This window comes from Pituophis catenifer, unplaced genomic scaffold (genome assembly GCF_029215685.1).
Source record: "Pituophis catenifer annectens isolate HBS135680 unplaced genomic scaffold, rPitCat1.0.hap2 SCAF_2, whole genome shotgun sequence".
Taxonomy (NCBI): domain Eukaryota; kingdom Metazoa; phylum Chordata; class Lepidosauria; order Squamata; family Colubridae; genus Pituophis; species Pituophis catenifer.
In genome coordinates this window covers 62,379,385-62,393,942 of record NW_027256882.1, presented here as the reverse complement: position 1 = coordinate 62,393,942, position 14,558 = coordinate 62,379,385, and the positions used below count along the sequence as shown (strand labels likewise).

General features: G+C 40.2%; 1 protein-coding gene across 1 annotated transcript in view; it reads right to left on the bottom strand.

The window, feature by feature from the left end:
- ARL8B (ARF like GTPase 8B) overlaps window positions 1-4,152 on the bottom strand; it is a 32,970-nt gene extending 28,818 nt beyond the window's left edge. Inside the window, exon 1 of the mRNA XM_070933576.1 lies at window positions 3,757-4,152. Within this exon, the coding sequence (XP_070789677.1) occupies window positions 3,757-3,879 (123 nt within the window). The 5' untranslated portion in view covers window positions 3,880-4,152. The remainder of the gene's footprint in view (window positions 1-3,756) is intronic.
- Window positions 4,153-14,558: the final 10,406 nt, after the last annotated feature.

The window sequence follows — 14,558 nt, the reverse complement described above, 5'->3', positions numbered from 1 at the left end:
AATAAATAATGTTTTACTGCCAAAGAACCCATCAAGAACCTTTCAAACAATGAACAAGAATGTATCTTAGGATCCTATCTTACCTAATCTATACTAAAGCCCTTTCTGCATTTATCAACCAAATTAAAAAGAACATGTCAACATGCTCATCTCCTAAATAGAACATGAATAACAAATGAAGACAAATATACATGTCCCAGGATAATGTCTATGGAGATTCTCAGTCATCCAGGTCATGTTTGTCCCAAAGGTGCTTTTTCAAAAGGCAACTGGAACTTTCTGGTTTTTCTTTAAAGAAGTTTCACTTCCCATCCAAGAAGCTTCTTCAGCTCTGACTGGATGGTGGGGAATGGAAGGATTTATATTCCTTGCAGACAGCTGGTCATTTGCATTCGTTTAGTGAGTCATTAAGGTCACCTGAAGGTTTATGTTTCATCAGGGTCACCTGAGTGGTGCAAATGAGTGTGGAGCCTTCTTGGAACTGTTGAAAGGACTGTGTTAGAGATAGAATATGTCATATCCCTCCCCCTCTGTTGAGTGAGGGATGTTCAATTTTGACATAGATGGCCTCTTTTACCCCTCTTTCAAACCAGTGGTCCTCTCTTTCCAAAATGTGGACTTTGCTATCTTCAAAAGAGTGGCCTTTGTCTTTTGAATGCAGATGAACTGCTGCTGCTGAGTCCTGATGTTCTCCTATATTGTGCATGTGTTTATGATCCCAGAATAATGTTGCAGGATCCAGTCTGGGTCAGTCACTGGGACCAGAGGTTTTGTCTTCCGAGCTTTCAGACTCATGCTAGAGCCCTTCTTCAGGGAACCTCTCTCTAGCAGGAGAAGTTCCAGTGACTGACACAGATTGTATCCTAGAACATTAATCCACCAAAAAAAAAAAAACCAGAGGAAAGCTTCATTTAAATATCCCCTTAAGAAGGTACCTGAAAATCTTGTCAGAATTAGGGTTGCATCCATCATACTTTAAAAAATACAATATTTATATCAATGAATTTTAAGATTAAAATTGCTTCAATCTCATATACTTACACATTTTGCTAGTAAGAGTGATAACTCATTTAAATATATTTACAAATGCACTCTTGCCTAAATTCAGGGCAAGATTACATGGTATTCTCTACAAAGCATAGTTTGGTTTGTAAAGTACCTTGCTTATTCTTCTTTAATGCACATTATTGATACAAATGTAATAAAAGCCAAGCAGGATCCATTTCTAAGTTTCATAAACAAAAAGAGAAAATATTTACATACCAAGTTTATTATATTGAGGGGGGCTGTAAAGAACAAGTAGTACTTAGCATGTGATGAAGCTGTAGTGTTATACCGCAAGCTATAAAACTATAACTGTAAATTATAACATTACAAATACAAAAACTGCAAATTACAACATTACAAACACCTTAAATTACCAAAATGATCATTCCAGAGCAACAGTGAACAATACTGTTACCAGGAACATCCAACTTGGCTACACATATCTTGTTTGTTCTGTAAAAACTAACACATAAAAAAAAAACCCAACAAAGACTTTAGAGCTAATTTCAGCATGCATAATTAAGTCAACAGCTAAATTAAAGAGGCATGTTCTAAACTGTACCATTGCAAAAGCATTTCTTAATCTATCCCAACCAGTTTCCATCAGCAGTTTGACCCCACCCTCCTATTGTTGCTGCTTTAAGTAAAAGGTCACTTTGTTCTATCACATGACTATCAGATGTTACTCACTAACTCTTATCTTTCTAAATCCCCTCACTTTATTAAGTATACCATACAAACAAATTCAGCACACCTTATTCCAGTACCAAAGCAATAGATAAAAAGCACTGTTCTAAGAAGCTGTATAGATAAAAGCCTATTAAACTATAACATATTTTCCCACTGTAATTTTTGCTACAAATTATCTGATGAAGATTCATATTCCCAAATCCAAAGCATAACAAAAGATTTCTCTTTGAATCTAAGACTGCAACTTAACAAAACTTTTTTGAGAGTTATCCCACTGAACTGAGAATTCCTTCTAAATATACATCCTTCAATTCACCCAGCTAATTGTTTCAATACTGTCTGAGAAGAAAATTAACATCCAGGTAAAATGAAGGCTACGACAAAGAAAAGAAGCTGTTACACTACAGAATACCTTGTCTCTGAGGTGCAAGAAGATTGCTAGTTCCACAAGCGGTAGTAACTTCAATTCTCACTTAGGAAAGCAAGACTACAGGGAGTGGTTAAAAGGTACAATAAATTTTGAATGTTGTAACCAACTTTCGGTATATGAATGAGCCACCTATATGTTTTCTGGAAAATCTCAGACACACAGGGGGTTCCAGGATAATCCTGAGTTCTCCGATGGATCCCACAATATTCAGTCCTACATAACAAGGCCAATCTCTACACATATAAGTGCATTCTCTACATACAAGTGATATTGCATCAACTGTCAAATCTTAAACCTTGTGTGTCCCATTTCTTCAAAAGAGGGACAAGGCAGGAAAAACCCCAAAGCAAGGCAGAGCGCCATAAAGCCAAACTGCCTTTTTTTGTCTCCTCCGCCACCCTGGGGAATCTCTACCCTCCACTATTAAGACGATTCCCTTTTTTGGGGGGGAGGGGGGAGGATGCCACACCCACAAAAGATTCAGAATGACAACAGCCCCAAGGACGGGAAGGAGAGTTTTAATTCAGAGCAAGCAGCTCCTGACCTTGCTGCTCATCCCAAAGGAGCGCTTACTACTCAGGAAGCTCCGGTTCAGCCAGGCGAAGATACCAATCTGGTTTTCTCCAAAAGCGTTGAGTAAGAACAATTGGGTTAAAAAAAAAAAAAAAAAGAAATCCTCAGCCCCACCCCATGCCCAAGAAGACGAAGCCTCAGTCACCTACAGACAGCAGCATCCCCTACGCCACGAAGCTTAATAACCTGCCACCAAGTCACGGGGGCCCCTATAGCTACTTAATATATGTAGTCCACAAAACATTGTGCGTGGGGAATAGACTCGGGATCGTGTGTGTGTGTGTGTGTGTGTGTGTGTGTGTGTGTGTGTAAGTAAGAAAGGATCGATCTTTCTTCTTTTGCAGGCATTTTTTCCGTACGTGACCCTGTTTAACAAACCACCACCGTAAAGGCAGCATTTTTTCAAGCCAGCACTTGCAGACCAAATGGCTTTCACCCCCCTTCCCAGGTTGCGTGGGACACGTTCTCCTGCCATGGCACTTTTCAATATATATTTATATATATTGAAAAGTGCCACGGCAGGATATATAGATTAGATAGCTAAATGATAGATAGATAGATAGATAGATAGATAGATAGATAGATAGATAGATAGATGATAGATATCTCTCATCTATCTATCTATCTATCTATCTATCTATCTATCATCTATCTATCATCTATCTATCATCTATCTATCTATCTATCATCTATCTATCTATCATCTATCTATCTATCATCTATCTATCTATCTATCTATCTATCTATCTATCATCTATCTATCTATCTATCTATCATCTATCTATCTATCTATCTATCTATCTATCTATCTATCTATCTATCTGAGATTTGATTAGCCAGTTTCTGGTCCCGCTGTGGATTCCCGGGCAAGCGGCGAAGCAGCCACCCGGGGCAACCCCTTCTCTTTCTCTTCTCCTTTTCCCTTCTCCTTCCCCTCCCCAAACTCCGGCCGGGCAAGAAAGAGCCGAGGCGAGGCGAGGCGGGGCGGGGCGGGGGTGCTCCGAAGCCTCTCTCACCGCGATGACGTTGACGAAGGTGGTCTTGCCCGAGTACTGCAGCCCGACCAGCGTCAGCTCCATCTCTTCCTTCCAGAAGAGCGACCGGAACCAGTCCAGCAGCCGAGACAACAAGGCCAGCATGGTGGCAGCGACAGCAGCCCAGCCCCCGCGTCTCTCCCCCTGCGTCCGCCTCGCCGGCTCAACTCGTTCCGCTTCGCCTTCCGTCACCACGGCACCGACTCAACTCCCGGCGGCTGCAGCTGTTCCCCCTCTGTGGCTCCTGGCGTCTGTGGGTCATATGACGGCTTTGGCGTGCCGTAGGACAAGAACGGCTCCCGTCACTCCGGCTTGCTCGGGGATGGCCTCACAGCGGCCTCTGCCGGCAGCGGGGAGGCGCTACAGCCGTGGAAGACTTAAAGGAGGAGGAGGAAAGGCCGAGAAGGGGACGGACAAGGACGACTTCCTTTTAAACTCCGCCTGATAAGATAGCCGAGGCAACAAAAGGAGACGCGGGGAGAGCCGGGGAGGCAAAGCTGGTCTGGGTTAAAAAAATATATATGCTTTTTCGCACCTCTCCGTTGCTTGGGTTCAATAGTCCTGCCTCTAGCCCCGATCAGGAAGAAATTTGAGCCAGAATTCACTTTGAAGCAGTGGTGAAATCCAATTTTTTTTTTTAAACTACCGATTCTGTGGGCGTGGCTTGGTGGGCGTGGTGTGGCTTGGTGGGCGTGGCAGGAGAAGGCTACTGCAAAATCTCCATTCCCATCCTACTCCAAGGGAAGGATACTGCAAAATCCCCATTTGCTCCCCACTCCTGGGGGAAGAATATTGCAAAATCTCCATTCCCACCCCACTCTGGGGCCAGCCAGAAGTGGTATTTGCCGGTTCGCCGAACTGCTCAAAATTTCCACTACCGGTTCTCCAGAACCTGCTGGATTTCACCCCTGCTTTGAAGTGATTCTAAGTGAAACCTTGATCCTGGATGAATGTTATTTTGTTTGTGCGCCCGTGCTTTTGAGTCAGGACTAGCAATATCTCTAAACATTTCATCTAGATTAGTAAAACACAATAAAATATAAATGTTAAAAAGATCTATGTTCAAATACCAATGTCGGCCAAAGAGGGTGTAAAAAAAATGCTTTTAAAAGGCTCTGACGATCCCAGCTGAGCCGCGCGATTGTCAGAAGCTTTTTTTTTTACTTTTAGAAGCAATGCTTTTAAGAGTAAAAAAAAAAGATTGTGCACCACAGCTGATCACCCCCCCTTGCGCTCTACTTACTGCATGCCTCCTTTTGGCGTGCAGTGCACGCGCGCACCTCACATTTGGTGCGTGGTGTGCACTGTGCATGCGCACCCAGCAAACCGGTAGTAAACCAGTTCAGATTTCACCACTGGAGTTACCCGTGCTATATTGGGGAAAGACAGGATGAAGATTGCCCTTTGGGCCACTGTGACATAGCTCCACAATTCTTTGCAGAACATATTTGCTCAGAGTTAGATGAGGAATCTAGATCAAATAATGCCTTATGACTCAAAGTAACATTCTTTTGATCTTGTAGCAATCCAGGAACCAAATAGCTTTATCTGTGACATGAGTTATACCATCTATAGACTGAAGCCATTGGTCTGTCTATTGTCTTTAAAGGTGTGTGGATGTATTTCGGAGGTGGTTAAAGCTTTCTTAAGAAGTACTGCCTATTATGAAAGGGGAGTGTCTTTTTTTTTTTTTTTTTTTATTGAAAAAGTTTTCAAATACAAATTTTTTTCCCCCTTTCCCCCCCCCTCTCCCTCCCCCTCCCTAACCCCCCCTCCCCACCCATCCCCCCCTGTGACTTCTTCGTAACAAAAAAAGACCCCCAATTCATAACAGATTACTTACTCCCTCCTCAAAATACTGACCTTTACTTACTAAAAATATTATAAATATCATAACATCCCCCTTTATCCATACATTTCAGAAAAGAAGAGAACAAAAAAAAAAAAAAAAAAACATTATACTATAACTATTATAAAATAACTTCTAATTTAACATAATAGTGTTTTATATCTATATATTATTACAACAATTCAAAACCAGCTTCCACTTTAAAACTATACGATAAATCCTACTTTAATATTTAATCTTCTATATATATTACTATAACATTTCAAAGCGGCCCCCCCTTAAAATCTAATTTAACATTTATTCCCCTCTATCCATTTCCTCCACTCCCCTAAATATATCACTTAAAAATCCCTTTTCTTAAACTAATCAGTCTGTAGTTAGCTTATTCACCCACTGTCCTACAAATTTACCATACACAACAATTCTTAATATCTTTAATTCACTGCCCACACTACTTAAATATATATATATATATATTCCATTATATCTAAATAAAAAAAAAGAAAAGACAATAACTTTAAATTTATAGTCCATATAATATCTTCTTTGAAGTCTTTCCACTGGATTGTTAAAACCAACATCCATAATAGGGTAACATAGCTTGCTGATGCAACAGTTTATTCAAGGTCTTCAATCATATCTGCCCCCATCAGTAGTAAATATCTTCTTATATGTATAAAAATAAAAACAACCACCCGAGTGACATTATAATTATATTCCATATAATAATAATTATGGGTTTCATCAGGATTATTGATTTCCATCATCGTAGTGGGTAACAACCGGATCTTCTGCATGCCCCAGCATGATTCTCTTGCCTTATGATTCAAGATAATTATAATATATTTATCAACACAAAAAGAAATGTCAAAGTAGATAATTCAAATCCATCAGTTTGAGGCTCTTTCCACGTCCCAAAATTATGGCAATGCAGAGATCTGCCACTATCCTCAGGATGATATAGACCAATATATTGCCTCCTCTATATTTTCACATAATCATTCATATTTTAAAGACACTGGCTTCACTGTTGCTTGAATTAGAAATTTCTATTTTTATACAACCTATTTCTTTTTTTGTTTTCTTTTTGTGGGTTTGACTTCGATCCTGGTTTCTTTTTCTACAGATTGTGTGTCAACTGGTCGGTCTTCATTCTGCTTTGTAGATTGGTCGTATTGATTTTGTTTTGGTGTCTCATGTTTCTTTTTTATCCCTTGTATATCCCCTAATTGGTTTCCATGCTTGCCTTGATATGTCATCACATTAAAATCAGATGGCACTTCCCTCAAATTTGTAGATAATCCAGCTGGGGTGTCCGGTAAATCCAAAGGCAATTTATCTGGTGCAGTCTCTGTAATTCGATATTTTCCCTTTATTTCCAGCTCCTTCTGCTTATCCTGTATCATTCCTGAAGAAGTTAAATTCATGTTCAACCTATTTTGATAAAATTCTTCCGCTCTTTCAATAGTATCTAACTGATATCTTTCTCCTTGATGTCTCAGTATAATACCAACTGGGGCATTCCACCTGTATGAGATATTTCTCTTTTTTAACTCAGACACCAGAAAACCAAATTTCTTCCTTTCTGCTAATATCTTAGGTGGGAGTTCCTTGTAAATCCATATCTTTCTTCCATACAATTGCAAATTAGAATTAAAGGAATTTTGCACAATATTATTCCTAATTTCCTTGTCCGTAAAATAAATCACCACATCTCTAGGCAGTTGCCTTTGCTTAGCAATCCAGGAATTTATTCTGAAAGCTCTGTCAATCCTACAAAACACTTCCTCAGGTTGAACCTTTAAAATCCCAGCTAGAATTTCAGAAGATATTTTCCTTAAATCATCTCTATTATTTTCCTGCAAACCTCTCAGTCTTATCGCATATTCTGTAAAATTGTATTGGACCATGAGAACCTCTTTTTCAATCCTCTGTTGCAGATTTTCTACATTACCAGACATTTGGTCAGCATCCATTTTAGGTTTTTCTTCTGAGCTATTATCCTGAGTGTTTATCAAATCATTTTCAATTTTTTGAATTCTATTGTCCAATTCATCTTGAATTTCATCCATTTTAGACTCTAGTAAATTAGTATTTGTATCCAACTGTATCATAAATTTTGAAAAAACATTAACCACTTTTAAAATTTTTTGCTCCAAAAAATCAAACTTAGATTTTACCAGTTCTTTAATTTCCTGCTTAAATTCTTCAAGATGCTGATTCACAATCTCATCCCTTCTTTCAATCTCCTCTATGAGAAATTCTATTGTATCAAAATCAGGTTTCTGAGACTGAAGAGTTAAAACTTGTTCCTTTAAATTGTGGGTGAGGGAATCCCCCCCCCTTCTTGTTTATCTGACTTTGTAAGTCTCAGTGCCATGTTTCCGCCCAGGCAAGCTTTGTTAAAAAGGAAAAAAAAAGAGAAAACAAGAAAAAAGACTTCTTTCCAGTCAACAACAATATCAAGTCTCCAGAAAAAAAAAAGAAAGAAAAACACAGGAGCGAGGTTTTGTCTACAAATGTAGCCAGTGGTATTTATTCCGCTACATTGTAATAATAGAAAACGGAAAAACTTTTCCTTTCTGCCTCTTCTCCAGCTGCTGCAAGCGCCATTTTAAAAAGCTTTTTTCCCCTCCTTTCCTTTCCTCTTCTCTCTTAAGTTATTTTTTATTTTTAAAAGATAAGTAGAATACTTGCGGTTCAGTATTACAGATCCAGCTCACATTTTCTTTAAGTAATCTGTTAGATTCACAGGCTTGCTCTTGACGCCTAGCTCTGCATTAGCAGAGGTCTCCCAAAGCCCGGAGCGACGGCTGGGGATATGGGGCATCTCATCCGCTCCGTCCCAAAAGAAAAAGAAAAACTTTTGGGACTCTGCAGAGAGTTCTACCCACCCCTGCCGGCTCTATCTCCGTTTCCTCATGGAAACGGAGTTTTTTCGAGCCGCCGTTCCGTTGTGAAGGCGGCTCTGACAGGCAGTGGAAGCTGACGATCCCAAAGGAACGTCTGGCGGCAGCCAGCAGCAAACAGGAAGTCATGAAAGGGGAGTGTCTTGATCAAGCTGTGTTAGACAACTTCTGCCCGGTCCCAAATCTATTTTGGGAGAAGATTATGGACGTGCTGATAAGAGTTTCAGCTAAAGAGACCCTAAACAAAATAGATCTGAATACTTCCCAGTTGGGAGGAACTAAACGGGATTGATGGATCCAAACAAGCTCATAACCAATGTTTTAACAGTTAACTGTTTTAACTGATCCAACTGACTCAATCCCTGTCACTAGATTAGTTTTGGAGAAGTGGGGAGGACATCTGTGACTTCTTGGACTTCTGAGTCCCCTTGGACTGAGATCTCCTTTGGATCACCAAGTGGAAATTCTTTTTTTTTTTTTTACTGAAAAAGTTTTTCAAATACAGATTTTCCCCCTTCCCCCCCTCCTCCCTAACCCCCCCCTCCCCCTCCCCTCCCCCTGTGGCTTCGCCAGAATAAAACCCAAATTAATAACAGATTATATAATACTTTACCATCCTTTTTACTCCACCCCCCATATGCTGACCCTTTCTTTCTAACAATATTATTATATCCCCCTTTACTATACATTTCAAAGCAACATTCAGCTGTAAAATTATATAATAAATCCTAATTTGGCAATTTCAACTCATAATCTATCCATTTCCTCCTCCCCCATACATATATCTCTTAATTCAAATCTATTACGTATATTAATATAACATAACATCCCTTTTCCTAAACTAAACAATCAGTAAGATAGCCTATCTCCACCCACTTTCCTGCAGGTCTACCATACATAATATTTTCAATATCTTTATTCTTCTGCCCACACCACTAAAAAATATTTCCATATATAGATAAAATCCTCAAATGACTTTAAGCTTGTAATCCATTTGGTATCTTCTGTAATGTCTTTCAACTGGATTGTTAATTCCATCACCCATGTTAGGGTAACATCAAATTCTAATTCCAACAGTATGTTCAGTATCTTCAATTACCATCTGCCCCCATCAATAATAAATGTTTTCGTATATAAAAAACCACCCGAGTGACTTTATATTCCATATAGTGTCTTCTGTAATGTCTTTCATCTAGATTATTAATTCCAACCACCATATTAGGGTAACAACCAGATCTTCTGCATGCCCCAGTCCCATAGTTCTCTTGCCTTATAGCTCAGCATAAACGTAATCCATTTGTCAAAGAGTCCAAAATAGAAAGTTCCAATCCACTCAATTAAAGGCCATCTTCCACATCTCAAAAGCATAGCACTGCAGAGATCTGTCACTCTCCTCAAAATAGTATAAACCAATACTTTGCCTCAGCTATATTTTCATGTTTTTAATCGTCTTTTAAGTAACTGGCATTACACTGTTGTTTAGTCTAAAAATTTTTATTTTTGTAGGACCTGCTTCTTCTTTTCTTAACTTTTTGTGGCTTAGATCTCCATCCTGGTTGCCTTTCTAGGAGTTGTATATCAACTGATTGATTTCTATGCTGGTCTGTAACTTGATAAGTCATCACATTAGAATCCAAAGCCGCCTCTCTTGTATTTATAGGTAATCCAACTATAACCTCTGAAGGAGAATCCATAAGCGGCTCGTCCACAAAAGCCTCTGTAACTTGTTGTTTTTCCATTACCTCCACCACCATCTGCTTAGCCTGGGTTTCAATCTCTTGTTGATTTTGCTTTTCTTTATTCCCCTCGTGTATTATACATGGAGATGTTGAATCCATTTTAAGAACCTTATAATAAAATTCTTCCGCTTTTTCAACAGTATTTAGTTGATATCTTTCTCCTTGATATCTCAATATTATTCCAACTGGAGCATCCCACCTAAATGGGACGTTTTGTTTCTTTAGCTCAGTCACCAAAAAACCAAAATCCTTTCTATCTTTTAACATCTTGGGCGGCAGCTCTTTAAATATCCAAATCTTCCTTCCATACATTTCAAGAGTGGAGATAAAAGACTTTTGCACAATATCATTTCTTATTCCTTTATCGGTAAAGTAAATCACCACATCTCTAGGCAACTGCCTTTGCTTTGCCACCCAAGAATTTGCTCTATAGGCCTTGTCAATCTTACAGGATACCTCTTCAGGACTAACCTTTAAAATCCCAGCCAGAATTTCAGCAGACATCTTTCTCAAATCTTCTCTTTTATCTTCCTGTATTCCCCTAACTCTGACCGCAAATTCCATAAATCTGAATTGCATCATTATGACTTCATTTTCAATCCTTTGTTTTATATTATCTGCATTGTAAGTCTTGTCAGCTTCCTTTATTTTTGATTCTACTTCTGAGCTATTTTCTTGAATCATTGTTAAATCATTTTCAATTCTTTGTATTTTATTATCCAAATTATGAATCTTATAATCAACTTCCTTCATATTAGACTCTATTTCTGAATTAAACTTTTCATCCATCTTTATCATTGCGTCTAAGAAGCTTATCATATGTTGCTTGAATTTATCATACTTTTGTTGAACCAACTCTTTAATTTCCTGTGTAAATTTTTCAAGGTTCTGGTTCACAATTTCATCATGTCTTGCCATCTCCTCCAATACAAATTGCGTTAGATCTTTAAAGCCATTCCTCTGCATCTGCAAACTCAAAACTTGTTCATGTGGTTTATAAATGGGGGAAACCCCCCCCCACAGCTTGGTTGTCTGGCTTTGTGAGTTTTAACGCCATCTTGCCACACAAGCAGATTTTTTTTTCTTTTTTCCCCTTTAAAGAAGAAAACTTCTCTCCAAACAATATCAATATCAAGTCTCAAAGAAGGAAGAAGTATGAAATAAGAATTTTTCTCTTCACTTCTAGCCAGCGCTGTTATCTCAGTTACTTTGTAACATATTAAACTAGTCAAACGGAAGGACTTTCGCTTTCAGCTCTTCTCAAGCCTCAGCCGGTCGCCATTTTAAACTTTCTTTTCCCCCCCTTCCACTCTTCTTTACTTTTAAAGTCAGTCTTAGGGTTGTTAGAAGTACTTGCAATTTAGGGTCCCAGATCTGGATTTCATCCTACTTATTCAGAAAGTCTGTTAATTTTCGTTAGTTGGTCTGGTCCTATCGCCTGGCTCTGCACAGCGCAGAGTTCTCCCGAAGCCCGGAGCAGCGGCGAGGAAAATAGGGAGCCTCATCCTGCTTCCTCCCCAGAGGTAAAAAAGAACTCTGGGGACTTCGCAGAGGGCTCTACCTGCCCTTGCCAGCTCTGTCTCACGTTTCCTTACGAAAACGGAATTTTTCGAGCCGCCTTTCAACTTTAAAGGTGGCTCTTTACGGGCGACGGGGCTGGCGGTCTCAAAGGACTGTCTGACAGCGACGGAAGCCAAACCGGAAGCCTCACCAAGTGGAAATTCTTGACCACATAGCTTCCAATGAGCCTTTCCGGACTGGGAAGCATTTACAACTGTGACTCATGCCCTCTTTGTTTTGTGCTTAGACTGTCTTTGAAAACAACTTGAAAATGCTGGTGATACAAAATGCAGTGGTCTGGTTCTTAACAGAGACAATAAGATTCAATAGCCAATAGGCTTTTGGACCAGTGGTGGAATTCAATTTTTTTATACTACCGGTTCTGTGGGCGTGGCTTGGTGGGCCTGGCAGGGGAAGGATACTGCAAAATCTCCATTCCCACCCCACTCCAGGGGAAGGATACTGCAAAATCCCCATTCCCTCCCCACTCCTGGGGGAAGGAAATTGCAAAATCTCCATTCCCACTCCATTCTGGGGCCAGCCAGAGGTGGTATTTGCCGGTTCCCTGAACTACTCAAAATTTCAGCTACTGGTTCTCCAGAACCTGTCAGAACCTACTGAATAGCACCCCTGTTCTGGACACAATTGAAGATGGTGGTTGTAACCTATACACCTGTACAAAGCTCTGGATGGTCTTTCTCACTAAACGCAGCTTGTCCTGAAAAAAGAAAATATTTGTTGTGGCTCCGTTACCTGAGTCTGTGTCATCGGCAGGAGAGGACTCTGAGAGTGAAGGAGAGGAGTTGGCAAGGCCTCCCTCTCCAGGACCCTCCTCTTTGGCAATGCCTTCGGTGTCCGCTGAAGAGCAAGAGATAGGGCCGGGGCCAAGCACGTCCACGCAGCCACAGGTGGACAGTGATGAGAGTAATGAGTCTTGGCTGGATCCACGCCAGCGTCGCAGAGATAAGCGCGCGCAACAGATGAAAAGGCGTGCCCGAGATTAGGCTGTCACTGAACCACACCCCACAGGGTATAAAAGGGAGCGTGGTGGCCAGTCAAGCCTTGTGACGAACAAAGCTGAAAGCTTCCACGCCATTCTGCATTGCCGGACTTTTGCTATAGACTTTGCTGGATTATCTTTGGACTTGAAATACTCTGTAATTATTGAGCATTTTACTTTGATGTACCAGAAGCGGAGAGAAGTTATCTCTTCCCTTCGTAAGTAATAAACTCTTGGCAGGCAGCCACGAGGTTGCTGCCAAGTTCCATTATCATAAGAAAAAGGATTTTGTCGGCTGGTTTGGTCTTTAACTCTTGGACGTCTGTTGGTGTGTGTGCATGTGGGACGGGGACAGAACAGTATTTGTAACTTAAGGTTGAATTGTGGAGTTCTTGGTATTCTCTGAACTTGATTGTTTTCTTGTAAACATTTCACTACCAAACTACGTAACATCATCAGTGCACTGATGATGTCATCTAGTTTGGTAATGAAACATCTACAAAACAACAACAACAACAACAACAACAACAACAACCAAGCTCAGAGAACATCAAGGACCCCACAGTAACTTGTCCTGTGCATCTCTCATGAGAAGTGTTACTGAGAGTCTCTCCCATGCATGGTGGGAACATGCTTTCTTGATGGCAACCCCCATACTGTGGAATCCTAAATCTAAATAGTTCAGGTCAGTGGTGGGTTTCAATTTTTTTTACTACCGGTTCTGTGGGTGTGGCTTGGTGGGCGTGGCATAGTGGGCGTGGCAGGGGAAGGATACTGCAAAATCTCCATTCCCACCCCACTCCAGGGGAAGGATACTGTAAAATCTCCACTCCCTCCCCAATCCAGGGGAAGGTTACTGCAAAATCTCCATTTCCTCCCGATCAGCTGGGACTTGGGAGGCAGAGAATAGACGGGGGCAGAGCCAGTCAGAATTTGTACTACCGGTTCTCCGAAGTACTCAAAATTTCCACTACCGGTTCTCCAGAACTGGTCAGAACCTGCTGAAATCCACTTCTGGTTCAGGTGGTGTCCTTTGCACAAACTGGTAGAAATAGCCTTCTTTCCCTCCTTTGGAAGCTAGGTGAAAGAGCCATGACTGAGTTAACAGAATATAAATATGAAAAGAAATGCCCCACTGAAGAGTGAATGTCTTTTTTTTAGGTAAACATGACCGATATTAGCATGTTTGATAAATGATAAGGCAGGATTTCATGTGTTCAGTCACTGTGACTTTCATTCCATTCCCATTTAGTATTCTGTCACTGGGCTTTAATTGCTTTTAACATAACCATAAACCTAACTATAAAACTTCTTTCTGTGCCTTGTTTAAATAAGAACATAGCAGCATCTAGATAGCAAAATCTAGATTGCAGCATCTGGCTTATCTTCTCTGAGCTAGGAAGCTATGCATATTTGGGTTTGGATAGTGCTTGAATGGAAATCTAAGAGCTGTAGTCTACCGAACTAGGTAACATCAGTGCATTAGAAAGTTGAAAAAGTCCCCAAAGCAAGCATTAGAAAAGGATGCCTGTATTGTGGCCAAAAAAAATATTCAATTTATATTTTGCTTTTCTGCTTACATAAGCACACTTCACAGGTCAACTCAAAGCAGGTTTGAGACTTGGAGAAAAAACTTTCTAAAATTGGCCATAAGTGGCAGTCTGGAATCTAGAAAAAAAGCATACTAAAATGTTCATATACATTTTATTGCAGATGGTATTTACTCT